The 26,362-nt window shown below is 50.0% G+C and overlaps 1 protein-coding gene across 9 annotated transcripts in view; it reads right to left on the bottom strand.

The window, feature by feature from the left end:
• Positions 1-26,362, bottom strand: part of PPIP5K1 (diphosphoinositol pentakisphosphate kinase 1) — a 1,319,084-nt gene that overhangs the window by 353,608 nt on the left and 939,114 nt on the right. For all 9 annotated transcript variants that reach the window (XM_086958191.1, XM_086958195.1, XM_086958197.1 and 6 more), the window contains one exon: positions 11,080-11,187. In XM_086958191.1, the coding sequence (XP_086814317.1) occupies positions 11,080-11,187 (108 nt within the window). The remainder of the gene's footprint in view (positions 1-11,079; positions 11,188-26,362) is intronic.

Raw genomic sequence — 26,362 nt, 5'->3', positions numbered from 1 at the left:
AGTGTGATGCAGAAGGGCCGAGAGTGATGAAGATAAGAGCAGTGTTAGGCAGAAGGATGGAGAGTGTTGCAGAGAAGAGCAGTGTGCTAGAAAGTTTGTGAGTGTGGATGAGAGTAGTATGAGGCATATTGATGTAGTTGTGTTGGTAGTTTGTGTAGTAGTGTTGTGTTGTTGGTGGCACTGTGTTGGTGTAGTTTAGCTAATGGTGGGTTGTTGCATTCGTTCAAAAAACACAAATTTGGTATCCCTGGTGCTATGGAGGATCTGTAATACTTTTCAGTTCCCTTCCTCCCGCCCAGGAGGCTGGCTCGACCTGACCCTATGCTTCTTAAGAGACGTTTACATTCCTTGTCGCTCCCCCATCCCTCACGGCCTCTTCGCTTCAGCCCCCTGCGTTGGCTATTCTCTGGGGTTCTGACCCTTTATATTGCCGCCCTTTTTACGCGGGCTCCTCTGACAGGGTCTGTCCCTGCCCACCCTTTCAGGACCTTACGCGGTGCTGTTTCTTCAGGGTAAAGCGCCTTGCATTCTGGGAAGGGAAGTGCAGGCTCGCTACACATTGGCTTCCACGGAAGTATGCACGGTTGCAAGTCACGTGGGGCTGGCTCCTCGGTATTAAGAGAGAAGCCCAGAGCTCCTGTCCACTGGGGCAGGAAGCCGACCCCCACAGTATATTATACAAAAATGGGTTGGGGGGGTCCCTCTTTGAAAGAAGAAAGCAGACGGATTAGGATGACCACATGTCGAGTAGTTTAGCAAAATTCGTTTTACGAAATTGCTTTTCTAACAGCCACATTTTTATCATAATTTCAGGATTTTACAATAAGACTATCTGCGCTAACGTGTAAACATGATTATTAAAATGCATGTAATGAATATATTACTGGCCAGCGTGCTGTAAGTTGTCTTTAAAACTTTAAAAGATGTTGCTGTGCCTGCTGTTTCTCAAGCCACACTTTGGTTCTTTGGTTTCGTGCTGGGTCATGGAAAATGAGAACGATGTAACGTAACTTACGCTCATGTTAAAGCACTCTGATACCTTCAGGTCTAGTTCGCGCTATGTAGAACTCTCAAAAAATGAACACGATGCATAGAAAACAAAATGGGAGGTGACTAGATCGTAAATGCAAATGTAAATAATTTCAGCGGTTCTATGGAGTAAGCAAGCCCCCAACACAACTGTGAATACATAATCAGTGCGTGCGTGGATAGAGAGTTCTAGAGAAGTTACCACACGCCATGAATGAGCGCGATACGAGAACGATGTAACATAACTTACACTCAAGTTAAAGCTCTCTGATACCTTCGGGCCGAGTTTGCGCTATGTAGAACTATACAAAAAAGGAACACGATGGATAGAAAACAAAATGGGAGGTGACTGGATCGTAAATGTAAATCATTTCAGTGGTTCTATGGAGTGAGCAAGCCCCCCAACACAACTGTGAATACATAATCAGTGCATACGTGGAGAGAGAGTTCTAGAAAAGTTAATACAAGCCTCTTGCTAAAAACAAGCAGGCGTGGCCAAGATGGCGGAGTGAGCAGACGTGTAGTCTCGCTGCTCCCGCCGACGGCCGTTCTACAGCACTGGTTCTGGCGTTCCTGGACCCCCTGAAACGGGTCTGGGGGCTATCCAGACAGAGGGAATAGCGGATCGGGCGGAGGAATCACCCAGGCGAGCGACACCACCGGAGCCGGGCCGTGCTTGGCTTGAGAGTGGCGGAGTGCCCTTCCCCCACAGGGCCGAGAGTGAGGCCCGGAGCTGTGCGAGGGGGCAGACGCTGAGCGGCAGACTCCCGAGGCCCGGAGATTGGGGGACGTTGGTCCGGTTGTGGCGGCAGAGCGGGCCCCTGCGGGTGAACGCTGATACACCCGCCCCCTGTGGAGCCGAAGGTGCGGCGCAGTGAGGCACGGCGCCACAGGCGTTGAGAGAACGTCCCAATCACCTGGAGAGGCCGGAGAGCGGTCCTGCAGCCGCGGGTGTCCGGAGTGGCAACGGGCAGACAGGCAGCGACGGGAGGTCTGGTGAGCAGGGGAGACGGGCATTGGGACGGCGGCAGCAGAGTGGTGGCTGACCGAGGAGCTGCGGTCCCCTGGAGCCAACCAGTGGAGTGACGGGCTGCGAGCCTGCTGGTTTATTGTCTGGTGAAGAGGAGGCCCTCCAGTGAGCAAGTGCGTCCTGGGGTGTGAGGGACAGCATCGAGCCGGCGGAGACAATCTGGGACAGTGACCCGCCTGCCCAGTGAAGGCCGCAACGCCATTTTGAAGATGCCTGTGGGGCGCCAAAAACCTTCCTTTATAGCCGTGCTGCCGCCCGAGCTGGTGATCGGAGACCGCAGTCCATGCTCTTGCAGTGGGAAGACCGGACGACCAGTGGAAGCGAGGGACTGGAGGCTTTGACAAGGTGAGGAGGACACCACGAGGCAGGGGCAGCGTGCACCCTCGGCAGCAGGGAGTCGAGGCGCCGGAGGCCCCATTGGGGACGAACGGAGGGCGGCCTGCAGCACCGGGAGCGGACCCTCACTGGAGGTCTGTGACAGAGTGCTGGCACGAGAGGTCGGGAAGAGACTGCGCCAGCCTTCTTGGGTTAGAGCTCACGGCGCCACGGCAGACCTGAACAGCACTACGCGATCGGCAGGTGGGGGCCCCTGGCCTAGGGTACTCAGTCTGTACGCGTCTGGCTGCCGTGGGGAACGGAGCGTGGGGCCGCAGGGCAGCGCTTATACTCGCCACGAGGGATGTCCGCTACCAGAGGCCCCCGAGGCAAAACAGTGAAGGAACTTTTTGCGAAAACACAGGCCGCCCAAACTAAGGACACTGCGACGCCGGGCTCGAGGAAGATGGAGCAGGACGCAGAGAGTGGCTCAGAGCCCATTACAAAGGCGTTTTTGGAGTCCCTCTTCACATCCCTACGGGACAACATTCAAACTTTTAAGGCCGATTTTGCTAGCGAAATCAAAGAGGTGCGGCGGGAGATGGACGGGATAGGGGAACGTGTGGCGGACCTGGAGCCCAAAAGTGATAACAAAGACACTGATCTTGCGGCCCTGCATCAGGAAATCAACCGCCTCCATGATCAACAGGTGGACCTCCAGCTCCACATGGAAGATCTGGAGAACCGCTCCAGAAGACACAACATACGTATTCGAAATGTTGCTATATCCGAGGCCACCCGAGACGCGTTTCGTTATGCCAGGGAACTCTTTAATCATGTGCTGGGGCGTCCCACTGGACTCGGTCTTCCCCCTGGACTCAGTCCTCCACCTTGACAGGACGCATCGGGCGGGGTCCCCGAGGGCATCGTCGGCGCCCCCCTGGACATCCTGGTTTGCGTCCAAGACTACTGTACTAAGGAGGAGATTTTGCAGAAGGCGCGACAGATGCAACCGCTCACATTTCAAGGAACGTCGCTGTTGCTGTTTCAGGATCTGGCGGCTCTCACGTTACACAAGCGTCGCCTCTTCAGCCAGTCACGTCCCATTTGCAACAGAAGAACATTCCCTATAGTTGGGGACACCCCTTCCGCCTCATCTTCAAGATGGAGAATAAACAATACCAGCTGCGGTCGGCCTCGGAGGCCTGCCGTCTGCTAGGAATTGAACAGTCCGAGGAGGAAGAAGAGGTCCAGAGAGCCACGACAGAGACGGAAGAGCTCAGGCCCCAATGGCACCAACAACGGAGGCGGGTGAAGAAATCCCCAGCGACGGAGATTGCAGCGGGCCAGCAGGCGGCAGTGGAGGCTGTCGCCGTAGATGGTGGTGCGGATCCTACGGGGTGAAGGGCCTGGTACTTCCTGGAGGCCCTGATTGACTGTTCGGGATGCACGGCCGTCGGCGGGAGGGAGCTCCCGGATAGACTCGTCGGATTACCCTGTGCTAACTTTTTCCTTTTCATCTCTGGATGATGGACTACATGAGTTTGGAGTTTGAGTTGGGGGGAGTGGGGGTTGGGCGGGGGGGAGGTATGGTCCATGGTGCACTCGCTGTGTGGGTTTGTATTTGGTTCTGTGTTTTGGAGCTTGCGGGGATGGAGGGAGTCGGGGGTGCTTGGGCTGAGGTCCCCGGGGTTGCTTCACTGGCAGGAATATGGTTACACCACTTAAGATGACGTCAGATGATTTGATTGTCCTCACGCTAAACGTGAGGGGACTGAATAACCCAGTCAAACGCAAAGCGATCCTGCTCCACTTAGAGCAGTCTCAAGCAGACATTTGTCTCCTCCAGGAGACACATCTCCTCGCCAAGGATTTTCAACGGCTTCGGTCCTGTAGATTCCCCCTTCAATTTTTCTCATCGTGCCTTGCTAAAAAGGCAGGGGTTGCAATTTTGGTGGCACAAAAGTTCAGGGGCAAGGTATTAGGTAAGACTGCTGAAATTAAGGGAAGGCTGTAAGTGAACAGGTTTGCAGTGGGAGATATTACAAACACGATTGGCACAATATATGGACCCAATGAAGGTCAAGAAAAGTTCCTGCATAGGGCTCTCACTGACATCACTGACACGACTGACCGCTACCTCCTGCTGGGTGGAGATCTGAATTTGGTTTTTGACAACGTACTGGATAGGTCCTGTCAGCACACCACACAGATAGGGGCTCTCACGTCAGAGGGCTTGGCCCGCTTGAGGGACCTGGGCATCGTGGATCTATGGCGCATGTTCCACCCCGGGGAGAGGGACTACACGTACTTTTCGGCTGCCCATAAAACGTACGTGCGTTTAGACTACCTGCTTGTCTCTTCATCCACTCAGGCACACGTCACTAGCGTTGACATGGGTACGGCCTCTCTTTCCGACCACGCACCAGTTACAGCGGTCCTCTCTGTGCCAGCATAGCTGCACTCACATAGGGTCTGGCGGTTACGGGAGTCATTGTTGTACAGGAAAGAGGTGATCTCCAAGATTCAGCGCGCAATAGGGGACTACCTTTCCCATAACAACAATGCTGAAACCACGTTGGCTACACAGTGGGCCGCTTTGAAGGCTGTCCTTAGGGGGGAGTTCATCTCCATCTCGACAGCGGAGAATGTGGAACGTCGGGCCAAGCGAGACGAACTTACGCAACAGACCAGGGAGTTGGAACAGATACATAGGAGGACGGGGACCCCGAGAATATGGCGGCAATTAAAAGCGGCGCACCAGCAACACGCGGCGTTAGACTTAGATAGGGCAGAATTCGCGGCCTTGCGATTGCGTCACGCATACTATACAGGTGGGGACAGATGCGGGCGCCTACTGGCGCATACACTACGTGAAGTCATAAGGAGACGGGAGGTGCAGGAGACAAGAGGGATAGATGGCATACAGGTTACTGGAGATCATGCTATAGCTAGTGCCTTCAGCGCATTTTATGCAGAGTTATACTCTGCCGACCTGCCGGTGCCAACGGCAGAAGCGGACTTTTTGGCTGCTGTTCCCCTGCTGGCACTGTCGCAGGACCAGATGGAATGCCTGGAGAGGGACATTCGTCCGGAGGAGGCTATCTCGACCATCTCTCGCCTCAAGATAGCTAAAGCTCCTGGGCCGGACGGCTTTCCGGCAAGCTTTTACAAAACGTTCTGCGCCCAGGTGGCCCCGCTGCTTGCTCGACTCTTCACCTCCTTTGCGGAAGAGGGGGCGATACCGGGAGACCTGCTGGAGGCGTCTATTGCTGTGATACCCAAGCCGGGCAAGGACCACACCGAGTGTGGAGCATACACACCTATCTCTCTCCTAAACGTGGACCTTAAGCTTTACACCGGGATCCTCGCCTCACGCTTGGGTCCGAACATAGGGGGGCTGGTTGATGCAGACCAGTCCGAATTCATCCTGGAACGCCAGACCTCTGATAATACCAAAAGGGCCTTCCACCTCCTCGAAAAAGCAGCTCGTACAGAGGGCAAATATATGATTTTGGCCATCGATGCCGAGAAGGCATTCAATAGGATGCCCTGGCCCTACCTGGAGAGGGTGCTAGTGAAGGCCAGTGTGGGCCCGAAATTCCGGACCCGGGTGGTGAATTGCTATAAGTCCCCCTCAGCCACGGTCCGGGTCAATGGATGTACGTCGCCCCGGTTTGGGATCGAACGAGGCACCAGACAGGGCTGCCCGTTGTCCCCCCTACTGTTCGCCCTTTATATGGAGCCTCTTGCACAGCTGCTGCGGTTGGACCCGAGGATGCAGGGAATCAAGTTTGGGGGCGACGTCCATACCATAAGCCTGTATGCCGACAATGTGTTGATATCGCTTGCCAACCCCAGAGACTCCCTTCCCGCTTGATTCGAAGACCTCGCGAAATTCGGACGGGTCTCGAGCTTCAAAGTTAACATGACCAAGTCGGTGGCCCTTGATTTGTCGCTGGAGGCGACCACTCGCTCCTGTCTGCAGGCGGCATTTCCCATCCAGTGGGCCTCAGAGGCGGTGCCGTACCTTGGGATTCAGCTGGCTCCTTCCCTGGCGACCTCAGTAGATATCAACTATTCCCATTTGCGATAGAAAATTAGGCGCGAGCTGGGGCAGTGGAAAAATTACCCGCTGTCCTGGCTGGGTAGGGTGGCGGCTGTCAAGATGACGGTCCTCCCTCAAATATTATACCTCTTCCGCACGACCCCCCTTGCCCCCCGCGGGGCTGGATAAAACTGATGCAATCGGAGTTGTCGCAGTTTATATGGAATGGGAGGAAGCCACGCATGAAGCTGCGGATAGCAATGTTGGCCCCAGAGCAGGGCAGGATAGGGATCCCGGATCTGGCTACGTATTTTCAAGCGACCCAACTACGCTTCCGGGTGGAGTGGGTTAGATGGGAGTCCGGGAAACACTGGTTGCTTCAGGACCAAGCCATCGCTGGGAGAACCCTGCAGGAGATCCCCTTTATGCGTCGGGAACACAGGTCCCCTAATCTCTACGGTCCTTTATTGCACGGGTACCGTTGGAGATCTGGGACCGTGTGGGGGTTAGCCAGGACCTCACTACCCTCCCATCGCACCTCACCCCCATTGTGGGGAATCCGGACTTCCAGCCGGGGATGGACGAAAGCGCCTTTGCACGTTGGAAACCTGCCGGCTGTCGTGCTCTCTATCATGTCTACGGCCCAGACGGCGTCGTCCCCTTCCTGCAGTTCCGTCAGGAGTTCGGTCTGCCGGAATCGGAAAGACTCCGATATGTGCAGGTAAGGCACTGGGCGCTCAATAGCCGTGTGAGATCCTCGACGAATTGACGCTTGACGCCATGTGAGCGTTGGTTCATTACCCGCACTACAGATAAACAGCTGATCTCGGATCTCTATAAAATGCTCATGCACAAACACATGTACACCTATAACTCAGGCAGGGTGCGATGGGAGCGGGAGCTGGGGAGGTCCCTTACACACAAGGAGTGGGAGGGGATATACTAAAGGGCGTGCCACTCGGCTTACCACATGGGACTTACTGACACCCTCACGAAGGTAGCGACCTACTGGTACTACACCCCTGAGCGCCTGTACAAGATGGACAGTGATAAAGATCCCCTATGTTAACGAAATTTTAAGTCTTGATAAAGATGGAAAAAGTTATATGAAACCATCGAAACGCGTTGACGCTGATTTATTGCACAATCGTAGGACAGACACGATAATACTTAAATACTGATGAAGGCAATGTATTAATTGACATGTCTATGAGCCCAATAAGATGTGCACCTGCATATGACAAAAATCGTGTCTTACATGTTGTGTTGTCTTGATTATGCTGGTCATAATTGCATTCTGTTGGTCAGAGAAAAAAATCCCCTTAGTGATTTATATGTATTGTATATGTTTCTTGTGAAGTATTTTATGTGACGTCTGCGCGCAGGAGTGGCGTTTAAGTAGATACCGCAACGTCATTCCGGCGATCACGACGGCAACGACGAATGTGGAGTCGAGCGACGCCACTTACCGACGCGCAGGGGTACTTCTGAGGACAAAATGAATCCAGTCTGACGCCTGGGGGTAATTCTAAGGTAATGAATCCATAACTAATGGTCTCTCCTTCAGATACATGTTTATGTCAACAGACTAAGAGTTAAGGTAAAAACTAGCTGTGAATGATTAGGCAGACAAACAGACCTAACAGTGGAGAAGACCTAAAAACTCATGAATGCTGGCCCTTTCCTATCTCATTGACAAAACTGTAAGAATGGTTAGATCTCTTCATGCAAGCTACATTGACTTTAAAAAAAGCTCTCAACAGTATTGATTTAATAGAGGTATTCTCTTGGCCAAACTGACCAAACATGGCACTTTGTCCAACAAAATTTCTGTCAACAGAAGTCGTGAGCAAGGATGTGTCCTGGTTTGAATACTATTCAATCTGTTCATCGCCTACATGGCGACAATCACAAATCAAAGAGCATGTCCACCTAAGACAAACAGTGATACAATGCATGTCCTGCAATTTGCAGACCATACAGCTATTTTAGATTACACCATAGGCAAGCGCAGAATAGGCTGCAAGCTGCAATTCCTTTGGTGTACAAATGGCTTACCGAGATGCACAGGATAGAACTCCACGAGCGGCCCATTTACACATTGAATGATGCACTTGAAAAGTATGAACAGGTTTGTGGGCCATTCTTAGCACTGGAAGGTGATGGTTGCTAATGATGATGTGTGAAGTTTGATATCTGTACCTCAATTCGTTTTGATGCAGACAGGCAGTGTGGCAGGCGCTGAACACAGGCAACATGAGTGAGCACCTGACACAGAGGCTCTACAAGAGATACCAAGTGGTACTGTAATTGGGTAAGATGGTTGATTTGCAAATTAGACAATATGTTGCAGTTATCTATTATGTCATCTGGGAGCATGCTGAAGGAGACACTTGTCCTATTATCAAGGGGGGAACCTGTTAACCCAACAAGGCATCTGGGAATATAAACTGAACTTTTACAAAACAATGCCTATGGTAATCATTTTTGTGAATCTTTAGTGAAAGACAGGTACTGTAAATTAACTGTCTTCAGTTTTCTCTAAAATACTTCATGAATTAATCTCAGGATCTACTTTATCTTGATTCATCCGCTCACTATCTAATCAATTCAATAAATCAATGAAACAAAACAAAACTAAAAATTGGTTTCTGTAACTTATTTTAGTAAACCAATTTTTTTATGGAAAATTAATTTTCTCTTTTTATACTTTTCATTTGCCTTCTTACACATATATACATTTCAAACCATTTTTAAAGCATATATATTTATACAATATATACAATATCTACAAACATACAAATAAACACAAAATAATCATTTGGTTCCAATGCCCAATTATTTTAAACAAGGAAATATATGGCACTAAATCATAAGGCCTTATTCCTTTGTCTTGGTCATCACACCATATTTACCAGGAGCCTGGGAAGAAAAAAAAACAAAAACTTTTTGTACTTCCTTTTATAATTAAGGCTCTCAAAAACACTTTGAAACACAATTCAGTATTTTGGAGATGCCGATATAGAAAACAGTCGACGCATTTCAGCCTATACTTATTTAGGCCTCCTCAGGACTTGGGCAACAAACTTGTCTTTCTTATCATGAATACATACAGCCAGGTGAAGTCTCGGTGGCTCTCAAAATTACAGAGGACGGTAAAACAGCCTACCCAGCTCGGCAGGCTTACCGCTGATTTAAGCGGCCCTTCCTCGAGTATCTCGATTAAATCCGATCTCAAACATCTCAATATGGATCAGTTACAGCTTTCAGGACGTTCAGTCACAGCTCTGCGACCCTGCGCAGCGCTTGGTATATGAGACACTTGGGTATACACAACCTGCATTATCATTGTCAATTTCGTGGTGCTCCTTTTTCTACGACCTAAATCCTAGTTTTCTTCTCCCCTTTGCCTTTCCTTCCCCTCCACCCTGGTTCTGGAGGGTTGTTTGGTTTACTAATCCATCCACTTGGATTATGTCCTTAACAGTATGAAGATGATACAAGTCGGGAGGGGGTTTTGATCAGAAGCTCTGTTTGTCCTGTTCTTCTTTACCCAATTCATTGATTTTCACCAATGGTCACCTGACTGGCTGACTGGCTTGTAGTTTATCTTCAGTTGATGTATGGTGAAGATTTACTTTATCGTGGTTCATTTCCTATGTCTACTGTTTGTACTAAATGAACACTAATAAACATATGTTGGAGAAACAACATTGATAATAATAAATATGTACTCAAATGTCTGAACTTCACATATTACCCTTCATTGTTTCATACCAACCCAGCACTCTCAACACAAGGCCATCTTGCTTTCCCTCTTGTAAGGACAACATCTCCTAGGTTACCTCATATGGTTTAACCATACCTTGCACTCTTTGACCAAAAACATTCACATCTTGCTAATGATTCAGCCATTTCTCTATACTCTTAAATATCAATTCAATATTGGCCTTTACCTTGATACAGCTTACCAATGTTGCTCAACAAAGTCTGATGGTACAAATGATGAACACGAGTTACAATAAATTTCCAAAAGAACAAGAAACTCTTTTACAATACATTTACCAGAAATATTATAACAATATATGACAACAATGGTGGTTATACGTGAAATACATTTTTACAGTATATTTGGTGATGTACTGAATTTAATATACTTTTGGGCATGATTTACAAGTAGCAAACCTATGAGGTGTGTTACGATGCACCATGCCTCCCTTAGCAGCTTTAATACACAGCACACAGTCAGTGAACCTGCACATATCGTATATGCAATCGTTTTTTTTTAGCATTTTATCAGAATTAATAAAAGATATTTTAATGATTAAATCTTTGCATTGTGCTCAAATCTTAAAGAAACCCCATGAATATGAGCCCAATTATTTTCTATGAAACGTCATTGCAATACAGATTATGCAATGCAGTATGCAGAGATTTCTTAAGTTATTCATTTTGTGTTATACTAATAACATCAACTTTCAACTTTCCCTGTAGTAAAAAAGATGTGAATTTGTGTTTGTAAGTACATTTACTCCATCTAAGTTTTGTCTGACATTTGTGTTTTTTTACTGTCCGGGGGTACACGTGCAAATATACTATTTCCTTTTACAACAAATAGAAAACAAAATGTGTTCATCAAAGGCTCTGTAGCACTTACCTTATTATTGTCTTCATACAACATGATCACTATCTGGGTCATATAGTTCAACTCTGATACAGCACCTAAGTAGTCCATGGCTCTCTTCCACTGCTGATCCTTGGACTCCTAACAGACAAAAAAGTCTTAACTCTCACACATGTCACATATAAATGTTTTAAACTGTTCTGAAGCTCATAACTGTAGATTGAATAACATTTTAATATGGAATTGAAACTTTATGCGTAGTTCAAAACACTCTGAATGACAGAGAATGCTGGCAATTAATAAATGGTACAGGAACATTCCTCCGTACACTGCTTTATTTTTTCAGGTGCATGTCAAATTCCATTTTCTTCCCAGCATGAACAGTAAAACATACAATTCGTTCTGCCAAGATTTGAAGTTTACTGGCCTTTGCTATCTTACATTATCCAGGGTCCCAATCTTATCCTTATACTGCAAATTAAGTACTAATTTTACTTCACTTCTATCACCATCAAACTAACTTTGTTTGGAACCTCAATCAGCCTGCTTCCCTTTTTCTTCACCTTGGGAGTCCTCCAAGACCATCATTATCAACAGTGCTGTCTAGTCACATGCAGTAGCAAAACCACTGATAACACTTTTTCATGCACTTGAAGAACAAGTTACTTGCCTTTGGTAATGCTCCTTCTGGTGAATACTTAACTGAAATTCCTCACTTTGTAAATATTCCCCAGGCGTGAGCCTAGATCCAAAAAACTAAAAAATGCAGTACTCCTGAGCTCCGTTAGGTGGTGTCGTGTGGCTACCCGTCAATGCAGTTATGTTCTGGAAGAGACAAAACGGAGCTGCTTATAGGCACCACTACTTGCACTGATGTCGGTTTCTTTGTAGGCTTGTTCATGTCCTAGGAGCCAGAAACCATCTGCAAATTGGTATGACCAGGGTGCATATCTCTAGAATGGAACCTCTTTAGATGGAAAAACCCCATTCAACAGAATGGGGGCTGGGGGGCTAGAATGAGGGAGGGGGCGACAGGGCTGGGAAGAATCTGTGGTAAGCGAGAGTAAGTGCCAGAAAGTTGTTACCGGAGGTAAACAACTAGTTCTTCTAATGGATACTTTCTACTGCAGACTTTTCCCCTTGTGAATAGATACAAAAGCAGTACCTCTCCAGGTAGTGGATCTGTGGAATGGCTCAGATCAAAAGGTTCTACAGTATTGATCAGGCGAAATAGACATTTTGATGGACCTGACTGTCAAGGCAAGAATGTTTTGTGAATGTGTGCACTGAGGCCCACAGAGCAGCCTGACAAATATCCAGGACAGGACCTCAGAATGCAAGCACAGTAGAAGCAACCTTAGCTTGAGTTGAATGAGCCCTTCATCTTTCAGGTGTTCGCTTCTCAGCTAACGCATAGCCGAGTTTAATACAGACGACTACCCACCAAGGGATGGTTCTTTCTTGTACTGCGTTGTGCTTCTTTGCTCCAGAGAAGCCCACAAAGGGTTGATCCTCCGGAGCTGGTCCCTGGTGCAATAAATGTAGAAACTAAGATCAAAAAGATGGAGTGTCTCCTCCTCTTTCGAGGGGTCCGGTGGGGCAAAGAAAATAGGAAGCTCGACTGATATGACTCTGTGTTACTCCTTTTAGCAGGAATGCCATTCAAGTCCTCAACAAAATGTCTCGAAAAAAGGTTGTATAAGGTCACTGAAACTAAAGTGCATCCGGCTCATTTATGCAGTGAGCTGACATTATTGGGACCAAAAGACTGTTTTGAGAGTCAATAGACATAGTGGGCAACAATGCATAGGCTCAAATAGTCTTTAACAGTGCCCAATACAAGTCATTGCTGAACCACAGATAAACTAAACAACAAAACATCCAACAGTCAGGATTATAATGGGTCCACCTGGAGGTTGCTGCACAAAGCCACAATCCTGTTCTTGCGCCCGGCTTCCACCAACTTTGTGGAATGACACTTGGCTGCCAAGATAAAATCATTACATCAGGAGGAAAATCAAATCAACTGTACGTTCAATCTTCATACATGGGGTGCAGTTTGCAGGGGGCGTGGTTTGGGCGCCGATAGGGATGGCGGCGTGAGCCTGTAGCTCCGCGCCCGATCCCAACATTTATCCTGTTTAGGCCTCCTGAACGCCGCTTCCGACGCAGGCGAACTGAGGAGAAAACCGGGGGAAGCTGAGTCGGTCCCTGCTGGCGAAGTGGTGGACCCGGTGGCGTTCAAAGAGCTGTTTGAAGATCGGAGGAGCCGCGACCTAACTGCAAGATGGCGACGGCTCGGAACGAAGGAGAAGAGCCGAGAGGAGCGGTGCTGCGGAGATGCGTGGCAGGAAGGGCTTAGCGGCACGGCGGGACAGCGAAGCCGGAGACAGCCCCACCGGAGTGCGTAGGAAAGGCTCTGGGGACAGCTGGGACCCCACCGTGGCTCCGGGACACAGTGGACGGGGACGGAGCAGTTGCTCCCTAAGATGGTGGCCACGAGGCGAGTGCTCTAAGCCCCGATAGCGGCCTGAGGGGATTGCCGCAGAGAGGAGGTGGACTGCTGCCTGCCGAGGCGCTGGGGCAGAGGAGGCGCTGAATCAGGTGGACGCGGCCGGCGGTTATCTGAACCTACTGATTGAGGACTGAAAACCGGTGGCTGCTCCCGGCCGGGATATTGGCGAAGACTCTGCACCACTGAGGTGAGCAGCGAACAGTGAATGACGTTGGAGACAGCGGGCTGCGGGAAGCTGAAAGCTCCGTCCTGATAAGAGCGGCGCTGCGGACCTGGATCCGGTGGGGTGAACAGCGGTGCGGAGTGTCGCTGGGGCGCAGTCTGCTCGAGCTGCCCGGATTGGAGGAAGGAGGACACTCGGCGGCACGGGAGGATGGCAGCAGGGAGGAGGCATTGTTGGACCGCGCTGGGCTGATTCCAGGGTATCAGCGGGCGCTGGGGGACCCGACCTGCATAAACATTCTAGTTGTCCTCAAGCTGGATTGCAGCGACTCTGAGAGGGACCTCTGCCAATCGCGAACCGGGGGGGGGGGGGGGGGGGGGGAGCTCCAGAGTACACACAGTTCAAGCGCCATTGGCCCCCACTTCGAGAGCGGCAGAGAATTGCCAGAGCGGAGTGCGCGTGGGGCTGATCGGCCCGCTGAGACTAAAGAGCTGGGACGAGGAGCACTCGCGCCCGAACAAGCCAAGTGCTGTGTAGGCTTATGGCTGAGCTCCGGTGACGGAGCACAGTGCGGCTGAGAGGTGCATAGGGCTGGCACAAACAGTTGGGTGCTGGGAGTGGAGTGATACCAGACTTCTTAATAACTTGAAGACCTGAAAGGAGGTTCATTGGCCGCAGTTGGTGTGGAGGAGCAGCAGAGTGTCGCGGACAGCTCGAGTGCCTGAAGTGGGACCAGCGAGCAGAGGGGCAGACAGGGGCACTACGGACAGCTGGCTGAGGAGGTTCCCATCTGGCGTTGCACGGCTGCGAGGAGAATTGAGGACACTTGTGGTGGAGGCGGGGACCTTAATGGCCGGGATGGCCATGAATACTCGAGGGATGGCGCAGAAACCGGGACAGGATCCAGCGAAAGGGCTGGAAGACGACGGTGGCGCTCCAAACGACCCGGAGGGAACAGCACGGGAATTGAGGCTGAACAAACGCCTGGACGGAATACTTGATGCCATAACGGCGACCAAAGAGGCCCTAAATCAGGACATTGCGCAGGTCGCAACGGGACTGGGTCTCCTAAGAGCTGATCATTCCAAGCTGGCGGACAGAGTGAAGGAGAATCAACTACTGCTACAGGATCTTAAGCCGGCGGTGGTTACAGCGGAACATAAGCTGAACGATGTGCCAGATCGCCTGGCAATACTAGAAAAGAGGGCGGAGGATTCAGAAAGTCGTATTCGGAGAAATAACGTGCGAGTAGTAGGCCTGCCAGAAAAGGCGGAAGGGGATGATGCGGTCGCCTACATGGAGAACTGGTTCAAGACGGTAGTGGCCCCGGAGGGCCTGTCGCCCTTTTTCTCCTTGGAGAGGGCGCATAGGGTTCCGGCCCGGCCTCCCCTGCCGGGTCGCCCGCCTCGGCCGGTGGTGGTCAAGGTACTACACTTTAAAGACAGAGACCTGTTGATACAGCGGGCACGTTCAGTGGGCCCTTTCCAGGTGGAGAATAGTGCGGTCACAATCTTCCCGGACTATACCCAGGAGGTTCAAAAACGCAGGGCTTCATACCTGTCCGTGAAAAAAGAACTTAGGGATGAAGGAATACAGTACTCTCTGCTCTTCCTCGCTAAGTTGCGAGTGATTCTGGATGAGAAGACACACTTCTTCCAAACTCCTGAAGAGGTGTGGACTTGGCTTAATTCGTACAGGGCTGGCACGGATCGCAGAGGAAGGGGAGATGGAGGAAAGCAGAAGCCTACCCAGGTGCGCAAATCGCAACGCATCCGCAAGTGCAACAAGACCCAGAAGACGCTGCAGGGAACCCAAATGGCGGCGGATAGAAGAGGGGCTCTGATGGCGACGGCAGTGATCACAGGCTTGCAACAAGAGGGGCAGCCGATGGGCTCTGACTCAGAGGAAGGAGAGGAGAAATCTGGTGCGGACCTCTCGGAAGCAGACAGTCCTGGGGGACCGCTGGTTACTCCCCAAACAGCTGATGGGATATTTAATGAGTGACACTGCCGGGAGTGGACTATGCCTGGCTGACCCTGACGGAACTGTTGTTACTGGTAAACTAGAAGACTGCAGGTACTGTGGCGAACCATCGCATGGGGTCATGGGCCAGGGGTGGGGGCGAGGCCTGCCTCCTGTTGGACCTGGACCACCCTCCCTTTGCCCTTAAGGCCGTCTGTAGTGGCGACTACAGAATAGTGTTATGTGTGTTGTAGCGGAAGTTTGGATGGGGGCTGATACTGTGTTATTGGGTCCTGCTCTGGGGGGGGGCGGGATAGGGGAGTTGTTGAGGGAGTTTTGTGTACGGGGGCATGCTGTAATGATGTGGGCAGTCGAGAGCGGTTGTTGGGGCGGATGAGGGACGATTACAATGGGGGTGTTACCTGATTTCAAATGTCTCACATGGAACGTCCGTGGCCTTCGAACCATGTCAAGGCGGCATAAGGTGCATGCATACTTGGTGAAGCGTGGAATTCAGATAGCGCTGTTGCAAGAAACACATCTCACTAAACAGGAGTGTATTGCCCTGCAGAGGCGATGGCGGGGTCAGGTGTTTGGCACGGCCTATTCGGCGTATGCAAGAGGGGTGCTGATATGGGTGAGGGCAGGTATCCCTTTCCAGGCTACGAACCATTTGGTCGATCCTGAAGGTCGAATTGTGGTAGTGGAGGGGAGATTGTTTGGCTGTGATGTGGTTTTGTGTAGTGTGTATGCCCCGAACGTTGACCAAGCCCGCTTTTTTGATGGACTAACTGGTTCCTTAGCTCACTATCTGGCGGGACCGGTGATATTGGGGGGGGGGACTTCAATTCCATTGTGGATGTTACATTGGGTAGATCGCATCCACCATTAACTGACTCCCCAGGGCGCAGGCTGGCTAGACATAGGAAAGATTGGCAGGAGAGATGGGGCCTTCTGGATATATGGCGAGGACAGCACCCGGATAGCAGGGATTATTCCCTTTTCTCAGCAATACATAATTTACATGTGCGAATAGATTCTATACTGTGTAGTGGATCAATAGCTGCCATGGTGATGCAAACGGAATATTTAACTAGGACCATATTCGATCATAATCCTCTGTTGGTGTCTGTTCAATGGCAGAGGGTGAGATCAGCGGTCCCCACATGGCGGTTGCAGCCCAATACGTTGGAGGATCAGGTGTTCAGCGATAAGGTTCGAGAGGGTATTGAGCATTACTTTGGTGAGAATGGGGGTACGGCTACCTCTAGGTCAGTTGAATGGGATGCATTCAAGGTAGTGGTGAGGGGACTCTGTATTGGTAAATCCATGGGCGAACGAACAGTGGTCCTGGCTGACGTGGAGAGGGCGGAGAGTGCCTTGAGGGATCTAGAACAGCAGAGACCGGAGCGACCGGAACTGCACACACGACTGCAGGAGACGAAGGAATGAGTTGCGGCCGAAATAGAAAGATTGAGGAGTTATGATTACAGAGTATACGCTACCAGGGTACACGCGGAAGGGGACAAGGTAGGCACGTTGCTGGCGAGACTAGCGAACCCGGAACCGAGAGGGAACCCAATTATGAGCATAGAGGAGGTGACAGGAGAGGTGGTCTTCTCTCAGGCGGCAATCTTATCACGCTTTATGAGCTACTACACAACTCTGTATAGAAGTCATCTAGATGCTGAGGCCTCTGACATAGAGAACTATCTAGCGGGCATTCAACTTCCGGTTCTGGATGAGGATAGCATGGGGGAATTGGGCCGCGATATAACGACCTCGGAGATTAGAGTAGCCATTAAGCAGATGGCTAGGAACAAGACGCCGGGAGTTGATGGCCTCCCGGTCAAAATTTATGCAAAGTACGTTGATGTTCTGGCACCTAAGTTGCTGGAGATATACTCTGAGGCCTTGGAGCTAGGGCATTTGCCTCCATCGATGAGAGAGGCGCTGGTGGTTTCGCTGCTGAAACCTGGGAAGGGAGCTAACGGTGTGGCCTCCTATAGGCCGCTGTCTATGTTGACCGTGGATTATAAAATTCTGAGTCGAATCCAGGCCATTAGACTGCTGCCACACATGACCACACTGATTCATACCGACCAGGCAGGATTCATCCCCACTAGGAATACCTCGGACAACATCCGTCGCCTACTTCGGGTACTAGAGAGCCGACTGGAGCCGGGAGTGATGCCAGCAGTGCTGTCTGTGGATGTAGAGAAGGCTTTCGATAGCCTAGAGTGGGACTACCTTGATAGGGTACTGGAGAAGTTCGGGCTAGGGGAGCAATTTGGGCGCTGGACGAGAGTCCTCTACTCTTTTGCGACGGCCAGGGTGCGACTGGGCTCTGTGGTGTCCTCTGACTACCCGGTGCGCAGGGGAACAAGGCAGTGGTGCTCCCTCTCGCCTTTGCTGTTTGTGCTGGCGATGGATCCCCTGGCGGCCAGGGCGCGTTCAGGCGAAGCGTACAATGGGATACTACACGGCGGGACATCACATTGTATCTCATTGTACGCGGATGATCTGCTGCTGTTCCTGGAGAACACAGGGACGGCGTTGGAGGGAGCAGTTGCAATGTTATCAGATTTTGGAAGACTGTCAGGCCTTAAGGTTAACTGGAGTAAGACCTGCATCTTTCCGTTACGGGCGGGTACGCCCCGACCGCCCCTACCGGTGGATGTCATCTGGGAGGGCTCGTGCTTCACCTACCTAGGGGTCCACATATATCATGAGGCTACTGACCTGCTGGAGGGCAACATAGGATGCTGTATCAGGGCCCTGAAAGGGTGCATGACCTTTTGGGCATCTCTCCCCTTGTCAGTACAGGGCCGGGTGGCACTGCTCAAGATGGTGGCTTTGCCCAGATTGCTTTATTATTTTCGGACACTGCGGGTGTGGATCCCGCAGAGGGTTTTTAGAGAACTGAGGACGCTGACGATTGACTTCCTATGGGGACACGGGAGGCGCAGGGTGGCACTAACTACGTTGATGAGACCCAAGCCTGAAGGGGGAATGGCAGTCCCTGATTTCGAACTATATTATTTGGCGGCTCAACTACAAATCTTGACACAGAATGTTGCTAAAGAATTTAGGGGTCCGGACCAGGATAGAGGGACAGGGATTCAGAGACATATCCTATCATACATTATCATGCAACAGCGATTGAAGCTGCGAGATCTCACAATGGAGGAGAGGACTATAAGGCTATGCTGGCATAGAAGCCTAAAGAGAGCGAAAGCGAAGCGCCCGTACGCACCAGAGATCCCTTTGGGGATGCGGACGGCGTTGCCACACGGTGGGGATTGGTCCACTACTAGAATGGGAGGAATTGGGCCTTCAGGTGATAGGTGATCTATATGTTGATGGGATGTTTGTGCCATTTGGAGTACTCCAAGATCAATTTGGTCTCCCCGACTGGAGTTTTCTGTTGCATGCGGCAGTGACGGCGGCGATACAGAAGCACTGGAAAGCGGGGCTGTCTGAACCTTGTGTAACCATGGCCTGCCAGTATGTAGTAATGGCTGCAGGTACAATTAAGGCGGTCACCTGCCTTCACTCTAGAATGCTGCTTGAGGGGCTGGGACCACTCACAGTCTTGAAGCAGAAATGGGAGGAGAGTTTAGGAAAGCCCATACCGGACGCGACCTGGGGCCACATATTGAGGAGAATATGGAAAGGGTGTAGAAATGCCCGATTTCAGCAAGTGCATTTCTTTCTAGTACACAGGGCCTACTTGACCCCAGGGAAGATCAGGTGGTTTTTCCGAGTGCAGGACGTGGCCTGCCCCAGATGCTTGACGCCGGAGGTGGAGCTGGACCACTTACTGTGGGATTGCCCGAAACTAGGGACGTATTGGTCAGAGGTGGGGGAGCTCCTTAAAGCAGTCAAAGATAGACAGGTGGAGTTCGACATGGCGACGTGTTTGTAGCTCTGGTTCCCTCATACGGCCAAGACAAAAATCACAAGTAAATTCATCGACTTGGGACTCGTTCTGGCCCAGAGAGAGATCACTTGGCATTGGAAATCGAAAGAGGGCCCACCCACTAGGCGATGGACGAACTAATAGCAGAAATGGGCGCGGAGCGAAAGTGTGGTTAGGCTTCGACAGGCCACTAGAACAGCAAATGTGAAGGGTCTAGAAATGGCAAGGGCCTGGGAAGCAATAGTGCAAGCTTTACAGGACTATTTAATTGTAGACGAACCCTAGGGGATGTTTAGGGTAGGAGGTTCCATGGGACGTGGAGGCAAGTAAAGTAGGCTCCCTCAGATCGCAACAGATTTTAACTGTGAGTTTATAGATATGGCCCACATCAGCAGCAGTTGGGAGGGGAGGGCTTAAAGGGAGGGTTAGGGAGACGCCCGCCGTGGCTAATGAGAAATCCAAGTGAGGCTTACACTCAGATATGGGCGACGGTGGGGGATTCCCATCACACAGATTTCCAATGGAATGGTGGGACCGATTGACTGTATTAGGCTAGGAGATTTCGGTGATGGGGCGCTACGAAAGATGACTGAATGTGGTTGAGTCGCGTTTATATCATGAGCAGGCGCTAACGGGGTACACTGCATTCGGCGGATAGTATTTGGGGGGGGTTGGCTGTTATAAAAAAAGCAGAAGCCAAATTGTGTTGTTGTAGACCAGTTGCCTCGCTGAAAGAGGGTTTGGTGTTGGGGTTTTTTTTGTGTCCTTGTCTGTTATCTCAGACAGTTCTGTAACTAACGCCGCCCGGCCTCCGGGATGTGGGCTGAATGGCTGTGTACAATTGTACTACTGGCCGGGGACTTATGATGGTCAGAACTTGGAAGGTTGACATGAATCATTGTTTGTTTACGAATCTGCAATAAAAATTATTTTTTTATTTTTTTAAATGGGGTGCAGGTTGCACAGTCCTTGGTGCAACCCCCTGACCTACTATTGCAGCATAAGTCCCTTCTGAAGCAGCAGCTTGATCAGAGAACAGATGTTAATGCCCAGGAGGTACAGGTACCACACTCTACTTCTCCAATCCGGAGACACTAAGATGACATGGACCCGGTGATTCCTGATCTTTTCCAGAACTCAAAGCAGGGCTGAAAAGGCTTAGTGAAGTCCCAAGATCCACTCTACTCAAAATGCATCTCTGAGAGGGTGCTTCTTTGGAAACTCCAGAGCACAGAAGTATAGACTTTGCCAGTTCTCGGCAGTGATGAAAAGAGGGCACCAGGGTTCTGTCCGTTGCCTGAAAGGCACCCTCTGCCACCTCCAGATGTTGTTGTCACTTGTGATCCCTTAAGTCATAGTGGCTGAATTTGCCTGGTCGAACCTTTAGAGATCCTGCCAGGTGGTGCACAACCAAAGAAATGCTCTGGCATTTCAGCCACTTTCAGAGGTGTAGAGATTCCTGGCACAAGACCAAAGACATCACCCGCCATACTTGTTGCAGAACCACATGGTGGTGGTGTTGTTTGTGAAAACCTTGACAAGTTTTTCTTTAATGGCCTTCAAGACAAAGCATATCACCTTCAACTCCAACAGACTGATGTAGAATCCAGAGTCCTCTAAACTCCAACTCTTGCAGAAGGCCCCCCCCAACCCAGAAGCGATGCATGTGTCACCACCGTCAGGTTGGGAGGGGTAAGGAGAGGTGTCTGCCACTGACTCAATCACAGTTGAGCAGCCACCACTGCAGATGTTTAGCCGTCTGTTTGGATGGAATCAGATACGTTCTCCTTGTACGGCGCACACTGGGACTTCAGGTCTCGCTGTAGAGCCAGCATGTGCCACCCGGCATGGATGACCAGTAGGCTGTAGGAGGCCAACAGTCCCAGGAGACTCAGTGTCCTCCTCACTGGAATCTATCACCGAGGCGAAAACATCTAGACCATAGCCGAAAATATCCTGGACTCTCTGCACCTGGTGAAAGGCTCGAAATTGCACCGTATTCAGGATGGCTCTAATGAACTGAAGCATCTGAAAAGGAGTCAAGTGTGACTTTGACATATTAATAAAGCACCTTAACAAGGTTCGCCATCATCTGGAGATGGTTGATGACTACCTGGGGAGAGTCTGCCTTTACACGCCAGTAACTGAGATAAGGGAAGACTGTAACACCGGACCTCAAGTGGTGTGCTGCACCAAACACCATCAATTTTATGAACACCAAGGGGCACTAGTGAGACAAAAATGGAGCACTGCAAACTGAAAATGCTCCTAACTGAGGATAACACCTATGGGCCTTCAAGACGGGGATGTAGAACTAAGCATCGTACTGGTCCAGTGCTACCATCCAGTCACCAGAACAGGGTGCAGACATAACCTTGACTAATGGGAACATCTTGAACGTATTCTTTTGCAGAAAAGCGTTGATCAGCCTAAGGTCCAAAATAGGACCGAGGCCTCAATCCTTCTTCAGCACAAGGATGTAGCTGGAGTAACACTCAGATCCTGAATCCGAGGGTGGAACCCACTCTATGGCCCCTTTGGCCAAAATGGCCTGCACTTTCTGCTCCAAGACAGACATGTGGTCCTCTGTCAGCAGCACTGGTATACGTGGGAGGTGTGTTGGGGTAGAAAGGAATGGAGGGCATAGCTTGTTGGACAATTTGGAGGACCCCCCCGCCTTAAGTAAGGTTTTTTCATCCCTGGAAGACGCATCGCATTCTGCCTCCTACAGGGTGGCTGATGGCTGTGTGCCAGAAAGGACACACGAAAGGGGTTTTGAAGTTATAGTGGCTGGAGTGCAGGGAACTGTACTGCACACATTGTCCCTGATGACTTGGACCCCATCTCTGGGATCTGCAGCCACGACCCTGAAAGGCTGAGAAATCTGGTGTGCCGAAGTGAGGTCTGGCGCTGACAGTATTGGTACCCCTTGGCGTAGCCCCAAAAAGTACAAAATTGTTAGGGAACCGGCCAGCAGGTGAAGAGAGTCCCAATGATCAAGCTGTGATGTGACTCTTTAAATCACAATCGAGCCGATGCTGCCTTCTAACCAAAGATACAAGAGCCATCAAATGACATCTCCATTAAGGATGACTGGACATCTCTGGAGAAGCCTGTGGACCGCATCCAAGTATGGTGACAAAGTACCACACGCAAGCCAATTGCCCAATGCAAGCAATCAGTTGTGTCACATCCCATCCATCCTACATAAATTTGAGCTCAGGTAATCTGGGACCACCAGTAAGATCTGACCGACATGTACCATAAAGCATTGGTGTAGTAGCCAAGAAGGCAGCTGGCAATCGTTGAGTTTAGGGCAAAGCTGGCAGAAGAACCATGAAGGCATTTGAGTTAACTTTCCTGGTGGATGAATGTACCACCAAGTTCTCCAGTTTAGGATGCTGCATGTGAAATTCAGGGTCTCCTAGAGCTGGTCAGTGTCTGTTGACCGGGGGGGCCAGAACATAGTTTTATTCACATACCCACAAACTCTCCTCTATGGCATACCCAGGAAGAGAAACAGGGACGGTATCTGGGGAGGTGTCCAACCCACTAGCATCCTATAATGCTTCACCCCAATTGTCCCCATCATATTCTTGGGGAACATTTCTCCCCATTACCAAAGTTCTGGTTGTCATCTGAAATCTATTAAAAAAATGGATCCAGAATGTGTGCAGAGCTGTGTGTTAAGGATAGTGTGTTAGAATCAGAAGGATTACCAATAGGCTAGACTCGGGTGGTTTTGGAGTGAGGCCTTGGCTGAGACGAGTTTGGCTTGGAGTCAGACACCACTATTGGTGAGCTTCCTTTTCTGGCATTAGTGTAGATGTCGGAGGCAGAGGTGCAGGGACTGGCACCAGATCTGTAGTTGGCATCAAAGCTGGTGCAGAACCCAAAGAGGGTTTGAGGGGCACAGACTGCACTGAAGGCGAACTTGCTAGCTGTAGTACGACTGGAGGGCCCTGAAGATCCTTGAGGCCCAAAGGCATGACAGAGTGAACTGATGGTGTGCTGGAGATATGTAGCATGTCCTCTCTAAAGGCCTCAACTTGCTGTAAAATCGCTGACTGACCTGGAAATTTGGGGTGCATCAGAACCAGACTCTGAATTGGCTCCTCTGATGTTTGGAAGAAAGACCTGATGGCATATTGACACCCTCATTTCTTGTCTAGAGATAGAGTGGCTTTCGCAGAGTAATTCAAGACATGTATTGCCAGGATAGTCACCACGAGACATCCGGACCAGGTGAAGAGAACGGTCTACCTCATGTCAGGCTGGCATCTAACACCCACCTCTGAAGGTTCTGGATTGCCTGTCAGAGATGCAATGCTGTCTGTAAGGCATCCATGATGTTGAGACCACTGTAGAGGAACACTCAATTGAAAGGCGGCATGTGCCACTGCGTGCGAGGCACTAGAAGGGTGCAGGACACTATTAGACCAACTAGTCTCAGAACTGCCAATGCTTGGAGAGTGTCTCTTGTTCGTAACATCAGGATCATAGTTGGGATGCCATGGAGTCTCTGAAACAGTGGAATAGCCAACAGTGGAAAAGACTTTAGAGACCATGTTAAAAATCAACCCCACCAAGGGAAGCCTCAAAACTGGCAAAAGTTGGGAGCTGCGCATGTAGATGCAAAATCCCATAGTAGGCAGTAATGACACTGTTGTCTGAAGGTGGCCCGAGACGAACTCAAGGGAACCCACCCAACAGCCAATCAATCGTCAATGTATGGTAGCAAGTGAATACTCGACCCCCAAAGAAAGGCTATGAACACCAATTGAGCCTTTATACATATCCAAGGGGTTGATGTGAAGCCGAAGGGCAGAATGGTAAATTGAAAGTGGTCCGAACCCACTACAAAGTGCAGCCACTTCATGTAGGTGTGAAGCACTGGAACAGGAAGGTACATATTCTGCAGTCCGGGGACAGCAACCAGTTCTGAGCATCCAAGCCTAGCAGACACTGCTGCATATTGCCTCCTATTGACCTAAAACTGCTGATGGAGGGAAAACTAAAGAGGTTTGAGATAGTTACACTTGGTGATGATGTGAGGACTACTGCTGTTGGTGACCTCTTTTCCCTACCACTAAACCTGCCCTGCTGTTATGAAAAGTTTAACTGGCTGCTGAACAGACCGTGAGGGCTGCCTCTGGTAACGGGAAAGGCCCCAAGAATATGCAATAAATGCCTGATACAGTTAATGGGACTGGCAGGCAGGGGGAAGTGACCTCAATTATTGAGCACTAGACTCACTGCCGATAAAGTGCTCCAACACAAACTCTGCTTTTATTCCAAAGAATCTAGCCTCTTCAAAGGACATAACCACAATTGAAGCTCGGGCAAAAGATCCATGTTTTCTAGGCTGACCATAAAATATATTTGCCACAACCTGGACATCCTGCACTATCTGAGCGAAGAAGTTTTGTATATTTTCAGGCAAAGCAGGCAAAACCTCACTCACCAGGCAAAAGAGTGTGTCCCCAAAGACAAATAGCAATCAATGATCAAAGCGCTAGTCCAGATGATGAAAAGAATCTCTTACCCATAGTGTGTATTTTTTTTTATCTCTACCGGAGAAGTAGGAAAAGGGTTTGGATTCTCTTTGGTTGTAGAATCCTGTACTGTAAGTCTGAGAAGGATGTTGCATCAGGTGCTGTAAAATTTCAGTCAGGGAGTTGGCCTTTGTCTCCACTTTAGGAACATGTACATCTAGCACTTTTGCAGCACTGCAAACTAACACTGCAGAAAAGTGCGAGTTCAATTTAATCTTCTGTGATATGTTCAAACAATTGGCATTGGCACATCCAACTAAGTGTCACCATCAGTATGAGCAAGGAGCTAGTCATCATCTTCTTTATTATGGGTAACATACAACAAACCTTGAGAGTATCAGAATCAGAGTCAAAGCGGGCCAACATCCTCCTAAAAAAGTGAAACATGAGAGGTACCCTAGGTGAATCAAGTTCCTAATCTGAAATCACAGTGGTTATGGTATCTGGACCTCTGGAAACTGGAGGCAATGCCTATACTGGAACAACTGATCTAGGATGTGTCAAAGGAGTTGAGGCAAAGGAGTCCAGGTGCAGCACGGGAGGAGAGAGCAGAATTCATCTGGGCTCAATCAACATCAAGGCAGAAAACCCAACTGGAGGATTGATGGGTTAAAGGAGGCCAGAAATGCACAAGAGGGATCTGAAATAATTTAAAAGAGTTGCAGCATGCTTCCTTGAAGGCTGCAATTTGATGATTTCCTGGAGAACTTAGTTAAAGAAAAATCAAAACAAAAACAAATGATGGACGCCATCCCGTCCCGCTATGCCACTGGATTTAAGCTATCTAGGCTGACAAGGGGTGACACTCCAAAACTGGTCCTAGGATGCTTGTATCCGGTCCAATGAGGACCTGGCCTGGCAGTCCGGGCAGGACTGTTCCCATGGGTAGCAGGGTCATGCATGATTTCCATATGGCTAGGTTATCCTGGAATGGCGTGGTGAGCTTAAGAACTATGGATTTAAGCCCATATCTCTGACTGGAGTGAGTGTGTGACATTGCTCAGCATCAATTGTTCTTTTTGCACTTGCTACCATGAGTGGGACGGGTATGCCCAGACGTGGGTCCCGTGCTCACCATACCACTGGAATCAAGCTATCCTGACTGATGAGGGATCAGACCTCGAAACTGGTCCTAGGATGCTTGTTTCCGGTCTAGAAGTTCCTCGCCAGGTGTTCAGACTCGTCTGTTCCCATGGGAA

Source organism: Lissotriton vulgaris, chromosome 2_1, assembly GCF_964263255.1.
Source record: "Lissotriton vulgaris chromosome 2_1, aLisVul1.2, whole genome shotgun sequence".
Classification (NCBI taxonomy): Eukaryota; Metazoa; Chordata; class Amphibia; order Caudata; family Salamandridae; genus Lissotriton; species Lissotriton vulgaris.
The sequence above is the reverse complement of the archived record's forward strand: the minus strand, read 5'-3'. Positions and strand labels throughout refer to the sequence as shown.